At 38.1% G+C, this 27,603-nt stretch overlaps 1 protein-coding gene across 1 annotated transcript; it reads left to right on the forward strand.

The window, feature by feature from the left end:
• The first annotated feature begins 6,299 nt into the window (after positions 1 to 6,299).
• Positions 6,300 to 27,403, forward strand: LOC134752802 (titin). Its single transcript, XM_063688537.1, has 7 exons — positions 6,300 to 10,294; positions 10,387 to 10,598; positions 12,289 to 12,493; positions 16,904 to 17,010; positions 23,294 to 23,469; positions 23,767 to 23,876; positions 27,065 to 27,403. Exons 1-7 carry the CDS (start codon positions 6,433 to 6,435, stop codon positions 27,364 to 27,366), a joined length of 4,974 nt encoding a protein of 1,657 aa, XP_063544607.1. The 5' UTR covers positions 6,300 to 6,432; the 3' UTR covers positions 27,367 to 27,403.
• The last annotated feature ends 200 nt before the right edge of the window (positions 27,404 to 27,603 follow it).

Below are 27,603 nucleotides of genomic sequence, written 5' to 3' on the forward strand. Positions count from 1 at the left end.
TTATTATAAGTACGTTGACTAATACTTTCTAAATGTGGGAAAGTACCTATTTCCTGCTTCCCAAACTTTTCATAGCGTTGAGAACTGTTGATTGTATCAGACGAGTGTTACATTCGTGTCGTGAAGTCCCGCACAACAAGAAGCTTGTGTTATATCAACCGAGAACACGAGTTGGCACGTTGCCAAGAGATTTTGGCCGAAAGAAGGTAAGCGAAAAACTGCCAAAACATTGTTGATTGTGTTTCTTGGCCGTATTGTGGAAAACGTACTGTTTGCTAAAAACTGAAAATGGCATATACGCCTTCGTTTGCCTTGAATAAATCCAGACGTTCTTTTATTACACCTAGTTATTATCTAAATAAAAAAAAAACAACAATTGTAAAGTACTAATACATTAATCGAATTTAAACTATCGTGAGACATACTAACTTAGCTAACTTAGCGGTTTCACTGATGTATTTTATACTAATACGGTCATTATGTTAATCGAAGTCGTAGTAATAATTTATCCTCGCACATATCGTTAGTGCTCTAAAATGCGTTCAGAAACCGTAGGAAATGACCAGCATTATTAGAACCAATATTACTATGAGAACTATCTTATCTGTGGTAAAAAAAAAACTTGTCTTGACGGAGGATCGAATTGCCGCCATTACTGTTGTCATTTGTTTGTTGGTTTTTTGCTGTTACGAAAGTAAAATTGTGAAAAGTTGTTTGTAATTTACATTTTAGTTGAAAATATGAGTAGTTTGTTTCTGTATTTGTTCAAATTTATTTTTATTGCGTCATTTTAATATCTATAGGTATAGTCCATAGATATTGTACAGGTAGCACTAGTAGCAATGCAGGTCATTTCCCTATGGCTTCTGAACCCATCTTGGAGTACTAATGATATGTGTGTAGATAAAGTAGTGTATGCAACTGTACATAATTAGGCCTTAAAGCACTCGTGTGGTTCTATTATGAAGCTCGCTGACGCTCGCTTGTGTTTTAGAGCCTCTCGTTATGTATCATTTGCATAAACTACTATTGTGCAATACAAAACCAGTTCCAAATAAACGTAATCCTTCTCCACAAAATCTTGCCCCCTCGTTAACGGCACGCGCATACTTATAATTAGTAATGGGTCTCCTGTCCCGCTCGCACCTATCAGATTTATAGGTCAGCAGTCTGACTACAAGTAGCAAGAAGGGACATCATTTCCAGCAACATTAAAATAAATATAAAAAAAGTTACGTGAAATAGTTGATAGGACTATTTACATACATATAATTCATCAAGTATTGGCTTTAGGATAGTTACTGATGCTTAATTCATTGCTAATTTATAGGTAGATAGGTGGTTTCAATTTTGCAAAATAGGTATATTATATACCTGTACCCTGGTACCCTGAGTCCTACTAAAACTGGTTAATAACTAATGTATTTTTCGGCAACCATAAAATTCTCATAAACAAGTAAATGTAATTTTAATTGAACATATGGCAGATTTTTAGAGATGATTAGAAAATTATGATTATTATCTATATATCGTATGTATCCTCGCCTAGTACCCATAGTACAAGCTTTGCGTAATTTTGGGCCTAGGTCGATTTGTGTAAGATTTTCCCCAAATATTGATTTATTATTATTATTTATTTAATTTATTAAGATTCATGGTATATAACAAAACCAAAATTGATCACATTTTTTACATTTTGATAAACTCTTTCATGCCGTCGGCATTCAATACAACTTCAACGCTCCCACGCATCCCGAGTGACCTAAATTCGCAAAATAAAAAGTTAATCGTGAAAAAAAAACCGGTTGCGCCTCCCGTACTATATCTGAAAGGGTGACAACCCTTAACATTAGCATTTTTAAACTGGGCCCACTCCAATTTCTACCTTCTACCACACTAAAATTGTTACCATCCAGCCCTATAATAAACCCAAACTAAAGGGGTTAAATATCAAATTTGCAAAGGGTTTTGTTAGCCGATAGTAAATATAAAATGGTATTCTAACCCTATGAAAAAAATAATAAAATAGGGTTGCTTGACTGACCATTTTGACGTGCAAGATTTATTTAGGTCATTTTGAACATGAATTTTGACAGATCGTGTCAGATAGCGCTGTCATTGTTTTTTAAAAGTACTTTTGTTTGTTTCCCCTTTTAACGCCAGAATGGGGATAATGTTAAAGTATTAATTCTGGAATGGGCAATATCGTAGTAGTTTGATGAATGTGAATTTGAATGTATTTGGTATTTAGCAATGATGAAGCTGGTTAAATACCTACAAAACAGACTGATATTTGATTCATCAATCCAAACCTTGTCAGGACTCAGTTAGGGATCACTAAGAGTCGAACTAGACGTGTGCGCCGACTAAAAAATGGCGTTCGCCAAAAAATTGGCGGCGGCGGCGTATTTTCGGCGTGAAATCGGCGTGACCTTGACTTTCAGGTTTCTTAAGAAAAATCATTAATTTGTTGTTTTTCTTGAAAATTTGATCAATCCAGTTTGCTGGCCAGTGATTCCAGTGAACTAATTATAGTTTTGAACAGGCTGTGAGTAAATAGGATTTGTAAATGAACAATATGGGATAGGTATAATAACTTAGGCCAGGAAATAAATGCCCAAAAAAAGGTATAGAGGGAAATGCTTGGAACACAATTTTTGACCTCGTAGCTTTGTTTGGACTAGTTAGGTGAACATATCAAAAGTCGATTTTCGACTCGAAGTCGAAGTTTTTCGATTATATCTCGGAAACTAGGCGTCTGAGCGACTTGGCCACTTATACAAAATGAAAAGAGATTTAATTTGTTACAAGTTTTCTCATTGCTGAGGATCGCGATCACATGTAATTTGTCTCCATTTCGCGCGGTCATAAGCCGTGTGGACTGTACGGTACAGACTGCCGTAAGCCGACCTCTTCATTGCGTTCGACCTCATACATGCTCTAACTCGAGCACGTTTGCCATCGGCCTAAATATATGTTTTTTCTCCACATCATGCGTTGAAAACCGCATGATATGTCCGAGGAATCTAAGGGCTCGCCTTTGGCATGTTGTGAAGAGGTGAGTAGCGATATTGAGCTCTCAGAGTTTGGGTTTTTTTTTCTTCTAGCTGTCCAAGGTATACAGTAGCAGCAGTCTTCGTCAACACCACATCTCAAAAGCACCTTTGTCACTTCACACGTTTCGGTATCATACTGGAATATTGAAAAGACGAGAGCACGCAAGCGCACTTTATTTGCACGTCGCATACCTCTGTTCTTCCAGATCCTGTCGAGATTAGCCATAGCACTCTTAGCCATGCCAGCTCTGCGGCGTATCTCGGCGGTGCAACCACCGGCACTGGCGGTACTGGTAATCAACCCAAGATATACAAACTAGCTCGGTCTGGTAATCGCCGAGTGCTTCGGTAACTAGGAGAATATTTGCCCTGTCTACTACCATTACTTTTTTCTTGGAAAGGTTGATCTTAAGACCTCTCTAGAACTTTTATCTTCATTTTTCTTTAGAAGAGCCGCCATTTCGATGTATTTGCTGTTGTTATTCCCGTCAGGCGTCAGGCAGGCAACAATAGTAGCACAGTTTGTTACAAGAACTTTTGTACCAAGTCATATATTCATTCTTGTATGATGGCCTATTATGGAAAGGGCTTGTAAGTTTATAACTACTACAAAAATGTTTGGTTAATTGAAAGCCCCAGTGACCCAGGTGACTATAACCATAGCAACGAGTGACAAGAAAATGTTGCTTCACCCATTTACAGCTTGCACATTTCCGTAGGGCAAGCGAATCTACAGTGTTGTCACTCTGTCTCTCTCTTTCTTTTTTAGGACACTGGGTCTCGAGACTATTCGCACATCAATATTTTCAGATTTTTGATGGACTTAATATGCATACAGTTTAAGACGCAAGCAAATAAGCAAGTATGATGGTCGCAATATTAGCCAGTTAGTTTTCCTTTTCTATTTCACCTTGAGGTCCCATGGTACATGAGCCCTGTTTTTTCGTTGCTCGTAACTTGTAAGTCTTGTCATGACTGAGGATTCTGCCTTCGTATGTTAGGCAATGTGAATTCACAATTAATACGAAAAAATCCTACTTCATATACCTATCGCTATCTCATATTTCTTGACGCTGAATACTTAAGATTATTCAGTTACTTTAATCGGTGTGTCAAACAGTTTGTGTAACTGCCTAACTGGCTCTTCTGTATTATTTAATTAATAATTAACGTATATCTGACAAAAAATCCATATTGTAATTCAAATTAATTCAAATACCAACTTGGAATAGCTAATTAACAACACTCAAGGTCACGCCGATTTCACGCCGATCATTTATCGGCGGCGGCGGCGTGGCAAAAAAGCCCGGCGGCGGCAGCGCGCCGGCGCGGCGCACACGTCTAAGTCGGACCAAGCTCACTCTGCACAGATTTTGCAATGACAAAGTGTGGAAGTGTCACCATAGATGTTAAATTTCTATGAAGTATGAGAGTTGTGATGGCACTTAATTGTCACGTCAAATTCGGTGCAGTTAGCTTGGTCCAACTATACAAGGTGGAAAAAATTAATGAGACCTGGAGGGAAAGTGCCTTAAAACCTTATCTTGAGTACTAAATATTCGATTTTATAGATATTTTGTACGTCAGACGATTGTAAGACCTAATGTTTCTTGGAGAAATGTTATCATTAACATTAACTGTATCGACTAGTAGAATAAAATATCGAATGTTTATTTTTTGGAGTTTTTAGTCGGTTCGATTCCCGGGCGGGACAAATGAATTAAAAAAAATATATGAATGCAGTTTTAATTCTTTTTAAAAATTAAATGAGCTAACTTAAGGTTTAAGGCACTTTCCCACCAGGGCCCATAAATGTTTAAATAGCGATAACAATCGTTGGAAGTAACATAAATAATCGAATAATTATTCTGTTATGAATGGTGGGGCAGAGCACAGCTGGCCCCTATTTCACCATGGTGACAGGTGCGACAATTGTCGATTGTCGACATCACTGTTGCTGACCTCACAGGCCTCCATGGACTACGGTTACCGCTTACCATCGGGCGGGCCGTATTCCTGTTTGCCACAATCATTGTATTATATAAAAAAACTTTATTATATCGGCAAAAAGCAGGTAAGTTTATGATGATGATGATGACAATTGTCACAAGATTTAAAAGATTTTTCGGAAATTCTTGACAATTGTCATTACTTCGCAAAATAAGTACATATTTATTTTAATTAAAATATTGGTGGCAAAGAAGCACACCGCCCGTCCGATGGTAAGCGGCTACCGTAGCTTATGGAGGCCTGCTGTGACGTCAGTAACAGTGATGTCGACAATTGTCGCACCTGTCACCCGTGGTGAAATAGGAGTCAGATCGAGTATGTAGCATGGTAACTAATATATACTTGATATTTCAATCGTCAAGCAAAGTGACATTATGTCATGCCATGCATAGTTTAATACTGCCATGCCGGTCTAAATAAGTTTAATGAATTGAGTCTGTTATTTATTATCGCTTGCCAATAATTATAGACGCACAGCATATCTGTGGCATTTCGCAACAATATTATATTTATAAATATTATAATTCTCAATAAATTTTGATTGTTTCATTTAAATAATAAGAACATCACTACATAGTATAAAACAAAGTCGTTTTCCGCTGTCTGTCCGTTTGTCCCTATGTATTCTTAGATCTTTAAAACTACGCAACGGATTTTGATGCCGTTTTTTTTAAGAGAAGGTTTGTATGTATAATTTGTAAAGATTTTGTGTAAATTTGTCGAACTACCCGTGCGAAGCCGGGGCGGGTCGCTAGTTAATTATAAAACTACGTAGTCATATTGTTAGATATTACATAACGAAACAAAATAAGGCCTCACGATAAGAGCACTATGATAATATCTGTATTCAATGCAGTTATTTCAAGAATTCCATATGAATTGATTTCTGGTAAAATCATTTGACTGGTATGATTCATATTATGTTACACGCAAAATATAGTAAAGGTATCTTAACCGTTTAGGTATAATTAAATTAATCTTAAATTGTAACTGACATAGCATGAATGCAGTTCGTGTTTAGTAATCAATATTTTTTTCAATGCAATTTGCATTTTCAAGCCATTTGTTCTAAATATACTTGTATCTGTGTGCATTACTGCAGTTTTGGCAAGCACCACTTCCTCATGTCTCGCGGGAGTGCAAAGCAAATATCTACTTAAAAATAGACAAAGGAAATGCAACCTTACGCAGTAGGATTAGAAACTATAATGTGGCGAACAAACAGACACTGACATTTCATGTAATACATGCGAATGTTTCGAGACAGGAATAAAGCGGTCCAGTCCACAAATCGGTCAGACTCTCACTGATTTTAGATTTGTTCGGACGTGCCAATTTCTCCTGAAAGTTAGCAACCACCGTAGTAATGAACAGCAAGAAAAAGCATAAAAACCGCCAAAATAAACCACCTAATCCAATCCCTCCGCAGAAACAAGAGTTGAGTGAACCCTCGAGTCCATCAGATGTGACAAATACTGAAATTCAGAGTGTTGTCGAAGAACGTGTGCCTAATATTGTAAGTGAAAATGCTTCTGAAGTTAAAGAAACTGAAGAAACTCCTAAGAAGCCTAAGAGAAACAGAGGTAAAAAGAAAATAGATGATGACAAGTGTGTTAAAGAAGACGAAGTTAAGAGTGAAGAGCTTGTCGGAGAAACTGAAATACAGCCGGTTAAAGAATCATTAGATGAATCCATTATAGCCCCTACTGCGTGTAAAAAGAAAAACAAACATAAAAAGGGACAGGGATCTACCCAAGGAGAAAAAGTAGAAGAAATTAGAGTTGACAAGGATGCTCAAATTAATGAGAGTATTGGCCAGACGGAGGGTCTAGACCAACTGTTAATTGTAAAGGAAGAACCAGAGGAAGAAATTAAGTCAGCGAAGAAAAAGAATAAAAAGAAGAAAAACCGCAATGACTCTGAAAGATCCGAAAAAGCAGAAGAAGTATCTTGTACGTCTGCATTCCAGAAATTATTGTCTGAAAGTGCAAAAGTTGAAGCTACCGCGCTACCCCTTACAGACGACAGCTGTGGTTCAGAATCTACGATCAAGGAAGTAAAAATATCATTACAGGCTTCTATACTGTCTGATAGTATTTTAAAAGATTCACCTCAAAAAGATGAAGGTAACAAAAACAAGAAAAAGAATAAAAAAGATAAAAAACCACAGACAGTTCTTGATGTAGCAAACACTCAAGAGGAAATAAAGTCTCATGAAATAGTATCAACGGAAAATGTTGACATTTCTAGTAACGTCTCTGAAATTACTAGTGAACAAAATGTAAAAGAAACTCCAGAATATCAAGCAAGTGACAAAACAATGCCCTCTTGTTCTACAGCGGGAGAAATAAGTTTAAAAAATAAAGCGAAAATTTCAAAACCGGTGGGAAAAAAGAAGCAAGAAGAAGATAATGAGACTATTGAAAAAGTGAAGCAGACTAATGAAGAAGCAAAAGTTACTCAAATGGAACCTAGAGAAGAAACTAAAATAACCGACGTTTTACCAACAGAAGATTTAGATGATGTAATACTTGTGCCGCTAACGGATATCGCACCAGATTGGCAAGAAGAAGTGAAAATAGAAGAAGGCAATGGGCCAGTCATCGGCTGTGAAGATAAAAATGACACAATAGATCTTGAACAACTATGTCTAAACCAGGAGAATAATACAATCAGGAAAAAGTCTCCAAAACCTTCACGAAGAACTGAATCAATAGGATCTCCTGACGTTAAATCTGAATCGGAAATAAGTAGCACCTCTACAGAGACGGTAGTACAAAAACCTGCTGTGAATCCCGCCTTAAAAGTTGATAATACTCCAGAAGAAAAGGTGAGCTCTCAAGAAGAAAAACCGAAAAACATTGAAGTCAAGGATGAAAATAAGAAAAGGGATAAAAGAAAGAAATCTCCTAGACCTACAACGCATATTGAAAGGGCGTCAAAAATAGGTATCCCAACTGCAATGCCTAAATCTAATAAAGTTTTGGTAAATATAAGTAGTGATTCGCTCGAACAGAGAGGCGTTTTATTTGAAGAGAAACAGGATGATAGCCATTCCGAATCTAAGGTGCCACCATTAGAATCTGGAATGATAAAGGTTTCTGGTAACGATGAAAATAAATCTAAAAAAATATTAAGTAAAGATGAGAAAGCGACAAGTTCTGCAATAAAGGAAGATATTGTACAATCTGAATCAACTCCAGTCGGCGGGCCAATATTACCAGCAGCAACCAGCCTTGACACAGTTATGATACAAACTAAAGACATGCCCGAAATGCATTCAGACATTCAAGATGAGAAAAAGGCGACAGAGCAAGATAAAATGGAACACGTTCATACTCTTGATAACTTAAAGCATCAGAAAAGAAAGAAGTCACCAAAACCTTTTGACCTTAGCGTTGCGTCGGGCTCTAAAACCTCTCAAAAATCAAAACAAAATACTTTGAATATCGATGATATCATAATGATTCAAGCTGAGGTTGTAAGTGAAGAAAAGGCGCAAAAAGGTGACTCATTTATTGCAAGTGAAGAATGCACTGATAAAAAGCAAACTATTAAAGCAGATGTTAAACATGGATGTGAAAAGTCTAAAAAGAGGAAAAAATCACCTAAACCTCCTCAACAGGGTTTTACACATGAAATGAAATGTACTACTGAAAAAGGCTGCGTTTTAGAAACTCGGGGAGAAGTACAAATGCCTGTAACTCCTAAGGCACAAGATATAAACTTATTACCAAAAACTCTTGCTGTTGAGCTAGAGACACCAAAAAGCGATTTATTGTCTTCACCTAACGAAGTCACACCTGACTTTATAGAACATCCAAGATGCTCAAGTGAGCAACTTGACAGTAACAACAATATGGTCATTCAAGAAATTCAAAATCCGGATGGGAATTTGAGTGTACCTGTAATAGTACCCGAAACTCCGTTTATACAAAGTACTAATATCAGCAGTCCAGAACTGGTACCAAGTGGAATTAAACTGATAGGTATGGAAACTAACAACAAACCCCTTGAAGAAAAAACTGACCTTAAATCCAAAGTCTTGGAAGTAAATCAAGATATGGAGGAATTAAGAATGTCTATTGAAAGGTCATTAGCGGAATTGACATCATTAGAAAAAAGTGATAAAGATACTGAAAAAAATATGGCTAAACAAAACACAGAAAACGATGAAAAGACTAAAAGGTTGGATCTCAAACAAGAAATACTTGAAGTGAGTAGTGAAAATCGGCCTGCTTCTGACCCAATTTTAGACACGCTTGCAGTAAACAAACAAGATTGTAAACATGCCGAAGCAGAAGTAACCACATGTAAAGAACCTATTTGTCCTGCAAGGAAGGATCACAAAGGAAAAGGAAAATCTAAGAAGAAAGGTAAACAAGAATCGACAATACAAAGCACATCAGCACAGTCACCCACGAATACCACAGGTACTGAAAAGTCATCACAGCCTGAAAACAAAAACGAAGAAGCTAATAAATCAGAACAGTCGTCTAGTAATACACAAGGAAAAGAAAAGCACCAGGCCAGTGGAACCAAAGGTAACAAGGATGACGATTTAATGGTGAGTGAAAATATTGGGAAAAATAATCAATTTGAATTCCAACCTATTGAAAATTTTGAAGATGCAATGACTTCCAGTGTTGACGATGTAAATAAAACGTTTGAAATTATTGCCGACGAAGCTAATTCCAGACTGACTGAAACTCAAAATAACCCAGAGATCAATATCACAGGGCCACAAGAAGACGATAATAAAAGTAAACAAGAAAAACAAAATCCTATTTCGCCGCCAAAAAACTTGTTAGGCCACCCCGACATTCCTGTGCCATCGAGTAGAATCGACTATAAAAAAGAAAAGAATAAAACGCCAAATTGCAGACAAGCTAAAGTTAAAATAAAAGACGCGAATCAAGTAGAAATAGAAATTCCGGAAAAATCTAAAGAGTCTCTGACGGAGACTAAAAACAAACTCTTCAACTTTAAAAAACCCGATGAATCAATATGTGTGACTAATCAAAATGAAGATTACATTTATAAGTACAGTTTTCGCAAAGTGTTTTTGCAATGCGCGTGTCACGTCTGCAAAAAGGATTTGAAAGCGACTAGAGTCCCTTGTAGCTATTGCAATTTAATTTTCTATTGCAACCAGAAACATAAAGACGAAGATTACTCTCAGCACCAAGCATTGTGCTTTGCCGTTTCGACAATAGTTCATTTGAAAGGTAACTAATGTAACTATGTATTTGATTATGTGTTACAGAATCTTGTTTTAATGTTTAGAAACAAATTTCTAAGGATTGTTTTCATTTTATAGATCAAAAGTTTATCTACACCGACTCGCGCAACGTGATTGGTCACAACTACCGTCTCCTGCGCATGCAGATGATCGTATCCTGCGAGAAGGTGCTTAAGCGCAGACTGACACCGTGGGAGCAGGAAGCCCTGTTGTACCCCAGGATGTGTGCTCTCCCTAGCTGCAGGGAGTGGAGACAAGGAAAACTGATGGATTGTGAGGGGTGTGGGCAGGTAAGGTAAAACAAACGTCATAAAGTAGTTTCAGGGAAGTTTCATGGTGACTGCTGAGTGACGTTGATCAGTTCGCTAAATGTGGTTGGTGCAACGGTTTGTGACTCTTACTAACTAGGATCATGTTATCAGAAAATATTGTTTAAAGGTCCCTTTTTATAGTTTTTCGTAAATATCTCTTAAAAGGTGGCCCGTAGCAAAACAATTTTCTGTTACATACATATTTTACATAGAATTGTCTACAGATAGGATTTTGTACACTTTCTGTCACATATATAAAAATATTTTAAGCGGGAAAGTTACTATAATCATTCTTAAAATATCGTTCTTTTTAGTTTTTCATAAATAACTCGTAAACGGTAGCCCATAGCAAAACACAGTCTATTACGTAAATATCACGCTAAACTGATACTGGAGTTATGACATTCTAGTAATAAAAATTAAATGAAAAAAAAAACAGCCCTTTCCTAAGTGAATACCGGCACCGTCACTGCCGTCAGTGATAAAAAAAAGTTCTTACAGAAAAGGCTGCTTAGAGATCATATAACAAAAAGAGGCATATTATTTATGAAAATATCTCTTTATATATTTTTGAGGTATATGCCATTTGGTCGTTACTTGTGTTTCAGGATTGCTGGCAATTTGGAAATTGTACGTCGAGCGTTATTCCAATTTCGATCCAAGAATTTTCTGGTTTCACTATTTTTTTAAATTTATTATTTATTATTGTTTAAAAACGATTTTCATTGTGTGCTCAGCCTCAGCCAACAACAGAGTTACAAGATATATGCTTCAGTTATATTTTCATAATAAAGCCTAATTCTCGTACTTCTGTTTATTCTTAAAATTACAAATTTAATCGCTTTTGTAGTTCTTAAACGAATGATCATAGAGAAGCATGTCATTAAAGAGCGACGTCAAAAGTTTACATCTTCGTTGTGCAATTAATAAAAAATACTGACAATTTTTTTCTTATCAGCAGTTTCTGACATCCCACAGTATTCACATGACACTGTTAAAAAATTCTTGCATGAATATTTATGTGTAAAAAAACTTTAATCCCGATGAGGTTCCCCATGAATTTCATACAAAACCTCCGAGGACCTGAAATCGCCATACAAAAAAGGCATTTGAAGAATGAGGCGCTTCAAGGTAATCTTATCCTAATGAAAATTTGTACGCGTGATCAGAAAGAGTTAAAGCACGCATTAAAATAAAGAGTGACGGCCTAATTACTTCAGCTTTTTTTATTCTAAACACTTTCAGTTTGCCCCTCGTATAATAATTCGAAAACCGTGCAACTTTTACTGAGGTCATCTCTGAGGCTGAGGAGGCTCGTTTAGATGATCTTTTTAGGCTAGGTTGTGAACATACTCGTAGCCTAAAAGAATCATCCAAACCGCAAACTTTGTATGGCAACTTTCAAAATTGTTGACACTGCTAGACGGCTTTCCCGCGTAGTCGCCGTGTGAACGATTTTGAACGTTACCATACAAATTTTGCTGCCACTACGGTATTCGATAAAATCCCGTATACGGTATAAGGGAAAAACTAACGCCGTGTAAACCTAGCTTTAGGGTGACCTACCTTCAGTGTCAGTTTGACGTGCTATTTTTGGGACACCCTGTATATCTACTTTGTAGGAAATTTTGTACAGATTATTTACGTATAATATCATAAATCTCTCCAGATGTCGTATTGCTCGGAAGATCCAGACCACCTCCCAAAGAGCCATTCCCGTTGGTGCAAATCCTATAACCTGTATCGTGGTCTGGTAAAGCACCAGCAAACGAAAGGCCGCCTGGAACCAAAACTGCCTACACGAGTGTTGGAGCTGAGTCCTCTACCGGAGAACATCAATGAAGTGTTGGCAGCGATGTATGAACAGAAGATTGGTGAGGAAAACATACAAGACATCAAACCTGTTTACAATTTTTTGATACAGTTGCTCAAAAAGAGCTACTTTACGTAGCTGTTTAGCGTGCGGAAAGTTGGTTTTCGCAGACTAGTGCTTTTTACTTTCCAATTTTTTTAAATTTATACTTATTTATTTATTTATTTAATCTTTATTGCACAAAAGAAAATACAATCGTACAAAAGGCGGACTTAATGCTATGAGGCATTCTCTACCAGTCAACCTTCGGGCAAAGAAGATAATTTGTAGGCGGTGCAACATAGTGATTACATATATACAAATATAGTTAAATAATGGATAGGCATAGACATACATACATATATCTGTATATATAATATTCATATAAATACATACAATATACATACATACAAATATATAAGATATCAGATGAAAGTTTCAAAACAGAAACACTAAGAATTCATCGTTCTGCCAGCAAAGTACTCACGTAAGGATTTTTTAAATGCAAATCTATTCGGACACTGTCTAATTTTAACAGGGAGACTATTCCAAAGGCGAGCTGCCTGAATAGAGAAAGAATAGGACATGAAACCTGTTCGGTGAGATGGTATGGACAAAGAAAGGTTGCCAGTAGAGCGAAGTTGACGGACACGAGAAACACCATAGTAGTTGAAGAAAGATTTGAGATATTCGGGAGATTGGGGATCATTAATAACAGAAAAGAGGGTGCAAAGCATGCGAATATTTCGACGAACACGTATAGGAAACCAGCCGAGTTTAGAGCGGAAAGAGGAGACATGGTCGTATTTACGAAGACAGAAAATGAAACGAATGCAGTTATTTAGTAAACGATCTAACTTGTTCAAGAGCTCTTCATTTAAGTCTGGATAACACACATCACCGTAGTCAATTATGGGTAGGATTAATGTCTGTGCTAATAAAATTTTTGTTTTAACGGGTCAAAAGTGTTTAAGTCTGTTAAGGGCATGTAGAGATCCAGTGACTTTTCGGCAAATTTCAGCTACCTGTATCTTCCAACTCAGGGTGCTGTCTAGATAGACGCCTAGGTCTTTTACACTCTGGCTGTAAGGAATCGGAGTGCCATTAAAATATACGGGGGGTGTAGAATCTATTTTCGCGAGCTGGCGTTTGCTACCTATGACAATGGCCTGACACTTAGACGGATTAACAAACAGACCGAACTTCTCAGACCATCGCCGGATATGTAAGAGGTCTAGATTTAATTTGTCAACAGTAGCAGCTAGGTCAGTAACGCTACAATGGTCATAGAGTTGCAGGTCGTCGGCGTAAAGATGGTACGAGCAGCGAAGGTCAGGAGTAATAAAATTAATAAATATGGAGAACAGTAGTGGTGAAAGGATACCTCCTTGAGGCACGCCAGTGGCTAGGTCACACCATTCCGACAAAGCGCGATCAACTCGTACCGCTTGCTGACGTCCGTATACTTGTTCCAATTCACGACTACTTATTGATGAGTGCTAATATTAGTTTCCTTTAAACGTCGTAATCTACATAAAAACCTACTGTTAATGTAAGAATACGAAAAATATACATATCATCCAAATACATATCATTATAACACGTTTATTTTTTAATATTGGATATTAAAAACCGTTCTTAATAAGTTGTGGGAATGGAACGGAATAGCTATGGAAGTAAAGGTAGGAATAGCTGCCGAAACGCCTGTCAAAGAAGGGGCGTTTTTTCTTACTACAAGCATGTAGTAGTAGTAGTAGTGGTAATCACTTTATTGTACACAACACAGGTTTACAAAAATAAATTATAGTAATGGAAGTACAAAGGCGAACTTATCCCTATAAGGGATCTCTTCCAGCTAACCTTCGAGTAGATGAGTGGAAAACTATAGCCAGGTCAGATAGACAAACTTACAGGATGTACAAATTAATATTTAAAAAAAGAAATAACACTAAAGATACATAAAATACATACTAGCATACATACATACATACAATACTAAATATATTATAATATATATAAATATCACAAGTGTAAGAAAATAAAAATAAAGGTTAGTACTTAACCAGATCACGCTGATTGGAAAGCCAAAGCTTCTTCAGATTAGCCTTGAGTGACGCTACAGACTGGGACTGTTTGAGCGACAGGGGCAACTCGTTCCACAACTTCACAGCGCGAACCGTGAAAGAATTTGCATACGATCGCGTCTTATTAGGAGCAATAGCAAGCGTGAGATTAGAACTCGATCGTAAGCGGTGATCACTGCCTTCAGCCAGATAGTTAAATCTTTCCGTTAGATAAGATGGGGAACGGGGTTCGAAGAGTATATTGAACAGCAACGACACGACATGCACATCTCTGCGTTGGCGGATCGGTAACCACTCGAGCTGGGAGCGGAATTTGGAGACGTGATCATATTTCCGGCCAAATATATACTTAATACAAACATTTTGTAAACGCTCAAGTTTATTTAGCAATTCCTCATTACAATCCAGAAACGCAATGCATGTTTTAAGTTTCCAAAGTTTTTATTCCTTTCTTGTTGTTTTTATTATTTTTTCGCAACTGTATTAAAAACGTCGTTCGATACACGTGTGGAAATGTCATTCTTCACTCGTCCCGAGTCGATCTCGGTACTCGTGAAGTAATGACATGCTTTCTGCACTAGCATCGAAATGTACTATTATTTTTAATCATAACTAAAGTAGCAAAATCAATGTTATCTACTATGTGTTCGACGTCTTGATGGAATATTTCACTACCAGATTATACATTTCTTGTTTTTCCATAAATAAGTAGAAAACGTTGTAACTTGGCTGTGACCTCACCGTTTTGAGCACCGAGTACGAATCTCTCATCTTTAACCGACTTCCAAAAAGGAGGAGGTTGTCAATTCGACTATTTTTATTTTTTGTATGTATGTTACCTCAGAACTTCATCATTTGTGAACTGATTTAGAAAATTGTTTGTTTTGTTTAAATGTGTATAGTCCCAAGTTGGTCCCGTTTTTGTCAAAACCCAGTTCTGAAGATGGGATCTATGAGGAATCCAGGGAACTCCTCAAATCTTATAGGGATACATATAGTGATTTTAGTATTTTCATCAATAAACTGAGCATTTTCATCCAAAACAGTGCCATTTGATGAAGTGGAACTGCTGATGATGACCAGAAAGGGACTCTTTAACAACGCATATTTCAATTCTGGCGATTTGTCCTCTTCTTTATGTTTGTTAAGCAAGTTAGTTCTGAAGGAATTTTTATGTTAAGGTCCAGTTTTGATGATGGGTTCCATGAGGTCCAATTCCTCAAAATGTTGATGGCTTCAGATCCAGACCTTGAAACTTGAAACGTACCTACCCGAAGCGCAAAAATGCTTAGTGACATGACAGTTTGGCCAGACAGGAACGAGTCTTGCAGAATGATGCATCACTTATAAGAAAAACTTAAAACTAATAATGCAAAAATAAAATTAATCATAAAAAAAAGTAAAACCGACTTGAAAAAGGATAAATTATTATCCGGTTTTATATACGCTTGAAGTCGGTGTCAAGCCAAATAGTTACAATACTGGTTAATAATACTCCTAAGCAACTAATAGACAGCTCACAACACAACACACAATAGACAGACAGACAGACATAATAAACAGACAGACAGTTCTTCTAATAGACAGTTCTTTCTTAAACTTCACCAGGGTTGACATTCGGTTTGACGGCGTGTTGGCGCTTAATTTAAGATTTGTAAAACAAGAGAATACTTTATTTCATCCTTTTGAAGTAGGTTTTACTGTTTAAAAAAAAAATTTTTTGACTTTAATATTCCTTTGATGCAGTAAAGTTACCCCATACCCATACTGAGACGCTAGGTATATAAGCTACATAATGCGGAATCGAATTGGAGTAATCACCATATTATTATTACTGGTCCAGTCCAGACACCACCGTGGTAAACTCGTTTCGTTTATTTTAGTCTAATTTCTTGCGTTATATAACTTATATACATTTAAACCTCATAAAAACAGGATACCTACATGTCCTACATTCACAATATTCACATCATAAAAAATCTACATAGTTATCAAGTTTCTAAAAGAAGCTGGCGGCATAAGTACGGTTATTTCAACATTTCTTAATATAGAATTAAGTAACTTATATTAGGTAAATTTAATAACTTACAACGCATTAAAATATATTAAAAAGATGAAAATTAAAAAAAGAAGAAGAACAAAGAGGTACGACATACATTACCTACTTCAAATTGACTATCGTCTCTTCAGTGCCTTAGTCATACCAAATAGAGTGACTGCAGAACTGACCGATGGATTGACATTAAACACATTGCTACCGGCTAACAAAATACTTGTTATCGGCTACGCTCGTAGCGCGTAGCTTGTGCTGTCAGTGAATGTGTTAACGTTTACCTTTAACTTTGCAGACATGAGCGACATAGAGTATGCAGCGCTGACGCAGCTCGCGACCGCGCCACTCACCGCACTCTTTTGTCTGCAGCACAGGCCCAACGCCGCTACTGGAATCACTAAGGTTTTACAAGATTTTGATACTTTTCATCCTACACACACACTACAGGACACAGGAGGACTACAGTCCTCCTACTCTTAATTGTAGTCTTAGGCTCTAGTCTTAATTGTAAGTTTAAATATGAGTATGCAGATTTAAAAAATATTAGACGTAAATAATATTTGAACTATAAATATTTGAACTAATATTTGAACTATAAATGAAATTGGTTTTTTATTATATGATACTAGAGACCCGTTGCGGCGTCAAAACGCCGCTAGAGTATGGTTCTAAAAGTTAGGTTGCCTGTCCACTGGACCGGAGCTGTAAGCGGGGAAAAAATTCTATTGCTGGAATTTTATTAAAATTTCAGAGCGGAGAATTTTCCTCGCTCATCGCTCCGCCACCTCGCTCCGCTTCTGTGGACAGGCAGCCTAAGACTGAACGCTTAATGAAATCAGGAAATGTGACGTCTTCAGATCACTGGCTGTCACTATCTATTTGATGCTGACTATACCCACAGAATATGAAATCTTATACATAATTATCCATGATGCTCTCCTGACCGATTTCGGCCACAGCGACTGTGTGCTCTGGAGTAGGCAATTTCTAATTCGCGTTATTAGCGTGTAATCCATATTAAATTAAATTATCCATACATTAGTATGGATTAGTATTAGTATTATAAATGCGAAAGTCTGTCTGTCTGTCTGTCTGTGTGTTACCTCTTCACGCTTAAACCGCTAAACCGATTTAGTTGAAATTTGGTATACAGATAGTTTGATTCCCGGGGAAGGACATAGGATACATTTTATCCCAGAAGTCACCCCTCAAGGGGGTGAAAAGGGGGGTGGAAATTTGTATGGGGAATCAATAACCGCTGAACCGATTTAGTTGAAACTTGGTATGGGGATAGTTTGAGCTGTGGGAAATGATATAGAATAACTTTTATCCCCGAAATCATCCCTTAAGGGTGTAAAAAATGGGGTGGAAATGTATAGTGTGGACAAATTTGGGGGTGAAAAAAGGATGGATTAAAAAACAGATTTGTTTAAGAATTAAGATGTCCAAATTACTAATTCCACGCAGACGAAGTCGCGGGCAAAAGCTAGTTTCTTATAAAATGGCGACACGTTTGTATAATTTTAGCGTATTATATTTCGGTCGCGTAGCACCTACCAGCATGTTTTGTGATCGTTAGTTTTGATGCAAAAAAGACATAATTATTGTCTATCTTTTCGCATCTTTCTAAACTAAAAATTATGATACGCGACCGCGATATGATACGGTAAATCAAGATTTCGTGGATAGGATGCCTTCTTGTCATTTGGCTCTCATGCCTAAAATTTCATAGGGCTAGAGTATAATTTATATTTAATTCTCTTTTTCCTATTATTCATGAGACTGAAGTTTACAAACATTTTACAAACATTCCGTATGTCTGGGCTATACCGCGAAAATCGAAGTTCAAATTGCGGGCATCTTTCTCTGTCACTCTAATTACGCCTTCATTGGAGTAAAAGAGAAAGATCCCCGCAATTTGCGAATTTCGGTTTTCGCGGTAGACCCTCTGACCTAATAATAGACATAGTATATACACGTAGTTATAGACATGAAACCGAGCGACCAGGGGTAAGAGAAAGACATATTCATGTATTGACAGTTTCATGTATGGCAGCATAATCCTTTTTAGGGTTCCGTACCCAAAGGGTAATAACGGGACCATTACTAAGACTCCGCTGTCCGTCTGTCTGTCACCAGGCTGTATCTCACGAACCGTGATAGCTAGACAGTTGAATTTTCACAGATGATGTATTTATGTTGCCGCTATAACAACAAATACTAAAAAGTACGGAACCCTCGGTGGGCGAGTCCGACTCGCACTTGGCCGGTTTTTTCTCTTTCACTCTTATAAATTTCGGTATTTCGCCATCGCCTCCATTTCATTCGGCATTTTTTCATGGTCGGGTTATGCCATCATAGCAAACCCGACCATGAAAAAATGCCCGGTCGGTGATAAAGATAAAGCATGGCACTATTTTCTCTTTCCTCTTATAGGAATCGCAATAAGACTATCTTTCTCTATCAAAGTGTGTCAGGCCCTTGAACCTAATTTAGTTTTTTTTAATTTACTTTTTTGAAAGTATGTACAACGACTGGACCGCGACCTTGGTACCGTCAAAATATCTCTTTCTCGCTTTTGGCGTACGGCAGCCCACCTTAAGCGCCTAACACCGCACCGCACTGGTCATTGTGCGATGCACCTATAAGTAAGAGCGATAAAGAGATATTGCTTTCTCGCTCTTACTTATGGGTGCGTCACACAATGACCTTGGTGCGGTGCGGTAATGTGTTAGCCGCTTTATAGCCGTATTTAACAGCCGTTAGAGACTACCACACCTCACCGCGGTCTTGGTGCGGTGCGGCGCACGTATCGATAGTGTGCAAGGTAGTCACCGTACGTACGTTAAGGACGCAGCTATAAGTTAGAGCGAGAAAGAAATATTATAGCCGTATTTAACAGACTATCGTAAAAGCCGTTAGAGACTACCACACCTCACCGCAGCCTTGGTGCGGTGCGGCGCACGTATCGATAGTGTGCAAGGTTGTCACTGTACATACGTTAAGGACGCAGCTATAAGTTAGAGCGAGAAAGAGATATTTTGACCGCACCAATACGGCTTTTCGAGATATTCTCTTTCTCGCTCTCACTTATGGATGTGGCGCACCAAGATCGCGGTGCGGTGCGGTAGTCTGTTACGGCTTTTACACACGATCACACATACGCCGCACTGCACCAAGGGCGCGGACTTGGGGTTGGCCGGTCGAAATAATTAACAGAGGGCGCCAGCATAGCTTGCCCTGTCAATCCCTAGAATTGTCTCAAATTTTTAGCTGGCCTAGCCCTAGCTGGATGCCAGCCCTTTAAGCCAAATCTTATAGAAAAAGGGGCAAGCTATGATGGCGCCATCTCGCAAACCTTTGACAGTTGCCAACCCCATTGGCTGACCGTTTACCTTAAAGATCCGACATCATTTAACATCCTCATAAGAACAAACCTCGCCGTACGTGCTTTTTGAAGTAAATATAGATGCTTTTCCCCACCGATTTGTATGGTTTATGGTGGCCTGGTGGGCTACAAATTCTGTCCCTCACGGGCGCACGCGGTACGCCACTTCTATAGGATCCTACTATGGATGGTATAGAAAGGATCGCAATCTCTTATGGCAGAATTGTTGTAAAAGTGACCGCGTTAAGCTTTAAATAATAGTTCCTAATCTCTCCGGTGGCGCTAGTTAGGCTCTGGACATGAGTATAACATGAACCATATAAGGCAACAAATAACCCGACCAAATTACGTAGGTTGTTTTTGGTAGTATTTCTGTGTATGGTGGCGCCGCCTAATTACTGTTTTTGATGGACACTTTTCATACATAGAGATTTGGCTCCTTTATACAGTCTCCATGGATCCTACCTTCTATGTGCCAAAGCAACAATAAAATAAATATGTGTCATTTTGATGAGTACGATGTGGATGACACATGTCTGACATGTTGTGAAACACAATAATAAAATTTTATGGTGTTTTAATATAATTTTTAGTGTAGTGTATGCATGTTACAGTCTCAAAACAAATATTTGAATGGATTGGATACCTTACATACATTGGATATAGGTTTGAGTTCAATTCAATCTCAAGTCAGAACAAAGGTCACGTGGTACATTTTTTCAAATTAACTTTTTAGTACTTTTTCGGGGAAAAATCAAAAAACTAAGAGCTTATTGCAAATCTGTAGCATGAGACGAATCTAATGACATATAATTTATTAAAATCGGACCATAACTGTAGATCTGATGGGATGAACAAAAATCGGCCTCGCGTAATATATATATAGATAGATTAAGTAATACTCAACATATTATTATTCAATTAAAAGTAAAAGTAAAACTAACTAAGAATAACAACTTATAAATAATAAAAATTAAAAAACAAAACTACTCTTAATTAAAAAACATCTAAATAAGGCCCCCGCGGCATTGTGTCAAAGATGCTGGCAGCATTCCCTCGCTGAATGGCAATACTTATGCGCTGCGAGAGAAAACCGCCAGCTCTCTGGTCACCGGTTGCGTCGACGAGCTTTTTGCTAAGTTCTTTAAAAAGAACCCCACGGCCCCAGTGTCTCGACACCAAATGCCACAAAGTGGTATTGTGGGCCGAGACCTCGGTACTTTGCGAACTTTTTGCCTTCAGCCGCCTCGGCAGCCGCCCCAGCCCTCAACGAAGTTCTTGGTAGATGGGACGGAGCTAGAGTATCGACGCATGTGGCATCCCAGACCAGCACCCGTCCCATCTTCCACGGGACCAGGGTCATACCATCCGGTCTCTTGCCGTCGTCCCTCAAAACGCCGTTTGGTTCAAGGATAGCCGGCGCGTTGACGGTGGCAAGAGAACGGCGGATGATATCGTTCAGGGCAGCGTGCCTGGAGAGGCGACCAGCGCTTAATTGACAAGAAAGGCCGTGGTGTCCAAGCACATCGACGGTTGCGCCGCAGGGGCATCTGTGGGGGGCGCAGACCTTTACCCCTAATCTAAGACTTACGGCTAAACGTAAAGTATCCGGCTCTAGATATGTACCAGTGGGGGGGGGGAGGGATAGGCATGCAGACACTGGCCGGATTCTTGTTCTGCAACTGCGAGAAGCCGTGCGCGCGCAGGGCCATCAGAGCTGGAAAGTAGTTCCTCATACTTAATTTTGCACAACGTGTCGTCCCAGCAACGTTGAACGTTTAATTTTGAGGGTAAATTTTGACCCGGACAAGCCGTCAGCCAGGCGTTTCTAGCATCCGACAAGCACGCCATCTCGTAGTTTAAAGGACAGGCCTTTAGTATTTTTCCTACGAGGGAGGAAGTGCCATGGACGGAAGATAGAAAAGCCGGCAAAGCAACACTGGAAATTTTGCGCGTACCCAGCCCGCCGAATCTGATGGGCAGGGACGCCTGGTTCCAAGAATGCTCGCTAAGCTGTATATTTAGAACGGATTCTAAGGAAGATCTAATAAGGTTGTCAATCGATAATAAGGAGTTTTGGTGTTTCCAAAATGGACAGCAGCGTAGCAAGTAAGTAAATTTTGGTACAAAAAGGCAAAATTTTAGAATAGTCAGAGCGGAATGGGAATCGATTTCGAGCAAGCGATCGGCGCAGTTTTAAATTTAGTAATCGCGTTTGTAGTAATGCTAGGAATGGCTTCTTCGAAAATTGATGACCCTAGGAGGTTTAGTGAGTCCTTGCTGACTACTTTTATATTGGGAGTGATGGCTTGAAATTTTTGTACGATGTCGGGATTATAACGGTTTAAATATAATTCGCACTTTTCACAATTCAATTCAAATCCTATTAGCTTAAATTTATTTATTATTTCCGAAAGGTCAGCAAGTACTGTAGTCTCACCTCCTAGGGTACCATCATCCAAGTACCAAACGTTAAATTTTGAATTCAGGTTTTGAACAACTGGATTGATAGCTAAACTGAAGATGGCTGGTCCGAGAGGGTCGCCTTGCTGGCAGCTAACTTCGGAGGAAATTTCGTGATTTTTGTACAGTAATTTTGAAGGATTTGCATAGCAATTTAATAAATAGTTATAAAGTTACGGAGCGTGGTTGTTGACTTCTGCAAGCAGGGCGTCCCTATTGAGAGAGTTGAAGGCATTTTTGACGTCAATTTTTAGAAGTACCTCACACTGGTCATTGATCAGGCAGGTGCGGAGGGCATGGACGGCGGCTTCGCACCCTCCTTTAGTACCAAAACCTTGGTAATTTTTTAATTTGTATATGAAATAAATATCGTATACAAAGTAAAAAATGACCAAGGCCTCCAGTGCCCGGGGCTGGAATCGAACCAGCGTCCTCCGTTTACGCGACAGATGCCTCAACCGCTCGGTCATTTTTTCCTTTGTATATGATATTTATTTCGTTTATAGTTTAAATAGTAGTGTAACTACTTGTAAAAACACAAATTAAAATATTTTCATAAGAAAGTAATTTAATTTGTTTTTAGAGTTAATAAATATTTGGTAGAGAAGCCTGCTAGGAGATGCTTTATGTGCCACTCTATTTCGCACAATTAAACCTAATTGATTGACTATCGCAGATCACACATAATTAGGTCGCATATTCCTTATTTCTTTCAAATGGAGTTGAGAGGTTTGCTACTTTAACCGACGATATCTTAGGTATATTTTTTCAATCTAAAGGTTAAGTGGAGTGATTTGTCTAACACTCTTGCATCAAAAATGTTTCTCTTTTCAGAAAACTATGACTTTCCACATTGTGGGTGCTGAGCTTCAATTCGAAGCCGACGTGCTTAACAAGTGGGAAGTGTTCATGCTACACCTGCTGCCTAACGTCGAGGAAATTAAGGTTGTGCTGGTGGGCCCGGACCTCAATCCTTCCAACTTACCACTGGACCTGCTTGGGAAGATCAGGTTAGCTGTACAATTAGGAGGTACTGTAGTATTTGCTGCCTCACGTGAAGGAACTGAGGGTGGTGTAGGAGGGAACGGACCCCAACCCTACCAACTTGCTGTTAGATCTGCTCGGGAAGATCAGGTATGAAGTGCAAGTGGGAAATGTTACTTTTTATACATCTGGCTCCCTAACTCGATGATGAGGGTGATGTTGGTAGGCCCGAACCTCGACCCATCTAATCTGCAGCTGGCACTGTTCTTGAAGGTCATTTTGCGTTTCTTTACTGTGGAACTTTATTTTTAAATGTTTTGCAGATACTGCGAAAACTGCCAGAGGAATAAACGCCGAGTAGTATTCGGCTTCCAGGACAAACGTACTTACCACGAGTTCTGGGCGAGCGAGGACTTCTCGGTGCCTGACTTGGGTAACGTCAAACTCTTAATAATACTTACCTACTTTACGACTCCTCCTTTATTTTAAGAATAAAACCAAAGATCTACCATCCTGAATTTGACCAGTAACGTTTTGCAGATTTTTATATTCGTGATACGAATGGATTCTGGCCTCGATTGCAAAATTCCCTGAATCTCCAGTCTCCGTACTTATGTGCATTCCCCGAATGAACAATTGTACAATAACTGTAATATATGTCCAAATCCTCATGCAGATGTAGTGCATAATTGTTTTCCATCGTATCTTCTCGGAAACGTTCGTATTTGTCATGTTACTTCAGTCAACCTCAGTATTTTTTGTAACGAGACTGATTGAAATAGCAAGACACGTTCGTACGTTTCCGTGAAAATACTATGGAAAATAATTATGCATTAGATCTGTACATACAATCCTTGTACGTCCAATGTATTTCCATGAGTATTGTCAATATTTTGGCGTTTTCGTGTCAAAGAAACATAATGTCAACATAGATTCGACCGATGTAGAAACTAGGGCTCCCGGTATCCGTGTTACACGCCGAAACGAATACCCGTGTTCTTAAGCCCGGCGGTACTAAGAACCCGGTTTACACGGAACCGCCGGGATTCGAAAACGTTTCGAAGGAACGTTCCCAAGAAACGTATCTCAGACACGTATCTCCGTTTACACGGGTACTTAAGACCGTTCCGAACGGGTCTGAATACTCCGAACCAGTTTGAGCCAATGTACAATGGTAACAAGGTCCACTTTCCACTATTATTATGTTGACTTCAGATGAATTCGTTTGTCTACGATTTTTAAAGTAAAACTTTTATTCTATCGCCCCAATTTATTAAGTTAACATTAAAACCGCGATTTTAATACCGTAATTCGAATTAATTTCCGAATTTTTTTAGTTAAATGCCTACAATCCGAAAAAAGTTTCACTTGCATCGTGGTTTCATAAAACCGCACAATTACTTTTTTTTAAATTGTTTTTAACCGTATTGATAAAACATAGGTACTGAGCCATCTTCCTATGTTTAATAGTAGGTATATATAATTTTTATTTTAAACTATTTATATCATTTAATAAAACCGATTGCTTCTAAGCTAATTACATAAATTTGATATCGATCAGTTTTTTTTTATAATTACATTATGGTATTGTATTTTTTCATTAATAATAGGTGTGCAGACAGAATACAATATTCATTAAAAATAACAGTTTAATTATTTCGTGGTTATTTTTATCTCAGGTGTATTACTGCTTTGCGAAAACAACAAACCTGCCAACGGCGCAAAAAAAGTTAGGTACACAAAAGCGGGATTATCGAGTAATCATGCTCAAATGAAAAGCAGAATTTTACCCAAAAACCATAAAAACCCATACTACCTTGGATAACTTGCGATAATATTGCTAATTACATTAAGATAGATCTTTAAATTGGTAATCATTCATAATTCACTTTGGTCACTTTCTCACTAGCGTTCAGGTAATAAACTTAAATGGTCCATCCATCCATTGTTTTCCAATATCCTTTTGTTTGTCATCGTCGAAAACATGTAGGTTCCCAAACTATTATCACAAGTGTCACCGCGAATTATAAGCTTTATGTCGTTGTAATAAGGTCAAAACATCTGCACAAGAAAATGTTTTCCATTGTTTTGTATCCGCGCCGCACTAAAAAGCGTTTTATTATGGTAAGAGGTACCTAGAGCAAAAACAATTAGAATTTATTGAGAAGGTGCAATTTTATCAAGTTGATTTAAAATGTTTATTGATAACTAGCGATCCGCCCCGGCTTCGCATGGAGAGTCAAGCATAATAAAATACATTCTGTAACAAGTATTCACATCGGAAGCCCAATAATACTAAGACTTCCATCCACCTGTCTGTCACCACTCACTAGGTTGTATCTCATGAACCGTGATAGCTAGACAGTTAAAATTTTTACACATGTATTTCTGTTGCCGCTATAACAACTAAAATTTATAATTAAATTTTGTACGGAACCTTCGGTGGGCACTTGTCCGGTTTTTTTAGAAGTTAATAATGGGTTAATTATTCTTAAAATATAGACAGACAGCCATCGCGCACTTTTTTGTAGACTTTTTTCCACCATACATTGTGTCGTTATATCTCAAATAGATTGGGCAGCGTTTCCGATTAAGCTCCTGGCCAGCGTGATTTTTTCTAACTTCATTAGCAAACATCGTCATATTTCTACCAATTTAAACAAAACCTTAACAAAATATACACATAAACATTCCCAAAGAAAAACTTCATTCATAGGTGAGGTCTGGTTATCGCGAACATACAGACAGACATACGGACGCGGCGGGGGACTTTGTTTTATAAGGTGTACCTACACTACATTATATGACAAGAAATATAATTTCATATCATGTTCTCAAATTAAACTAAAAATAAAGAAGCAAGTTAAAAATTTATTTTTTTATAAATACTTACCTAATGCCAATTTCGAACATTAGTTTGACTTCCTGCCTACATACTGAACTCGATGGTTCTAATTTTTTTTTTAATAGGTACTAGCAGGTTTTTATTTTATTTTATTGCTAACCCGCAACGTAAAAAAAGTAGCTATTTAAAGTGCTATATAAAATACTACTTTGATAAGAAGCGTGAATACTCGTAATACCTATTGCAAGCAAAAACTACGTGCTCAAGAAAGGGTTTTCTAAACCGTTTATTAAATTTCGACTCTATGACCCCACGGAATAAGGTTAAATATGACAGAAACTCGTCATGAATCTTTTGTCTATTCATTTGTAGCTGGCGTTCGTTCCTTCGCTACTATCGTCAAGGACGTGTCCGGAGCCACGGATAAATAAGATACGTATCTTCGAATACCCGTTTATCCGTGTACACGGGTCTTAACTACACGTTTCTTAATTAAACGTGCGGAACGGGCCAGAAAACCGTTTACGTATTATTCGGAGACGGGTATTCGAAACGTGTAAACGAAACACGGATTCGACCGCGAGCCCTAGTAGAAACATCATAAAAATTAACATCTCTCTAGAGATTAACCTTTATTGACCAACATTTTACTTCAAGCGATAACCGTGCTAATTTATTTGGGATCGACCTTATCCTATTCCTTCTTCTTTTTTTTTATTTGCTAAGTCTTTATTCTGCACTAAATACCTGTACTTACATAGGATTCATTTTTTCAGTCTGCGCCTTCAACCCAAGCATCCAGCGTTCTTCCGCCTATAACGGCAAGGATACCTGGCCTGCCACCATCAATTGCATCCTTAAGCTGAAATGTCCTTTAGCTATCACCTCCTACACCCTCTCAGAGCTGACCAGCGACCTCCTCAGGGTCCAGGAGTGCGCTACAGTGCGTTACAATGTTCTATGCGCACCAAGAAATAATTGTTTTGCTAGCGTACGCCCAGATAGGAACTTCATATCAGATAATGAAGCTCCTCTGTTGTTTAAGAATCATTGTGTTACCGTTGTGTGTGGTGTTTAGTGTGTTTTTAATTAATCAATAAAGTTGTTTGTGATTTTGTGAGATTTTTATTTAAAGTTTGTAATTTTGTGAGATCTTTATTTAAATAAAACCCATCACGGGTTGTTATTTCTACGCCTAAATATCTGGTAATAAGCAATGATTATGACGGCTTGGGCTCATATTAGAAGTAGCCTCTTAGCGCATCAGCGATTTTTTCAGAATCCAGAAGTGTATTTCATAAGCTTTCGCTCCGAT

Source organism: Cydia strobilella, chromosome 2, assembly GCF_947568885.1.
Source record: "Cydia strobilella chromosome 2, ilCydStro3.1, whole genome shotgun sequence".
NCBI classification, from domain to species: Eukaryota; Metazoa; Arthropoda; class Insecta; order Lepidoptera; family Tortricidae; genus Cydia; species Cydia strobilella.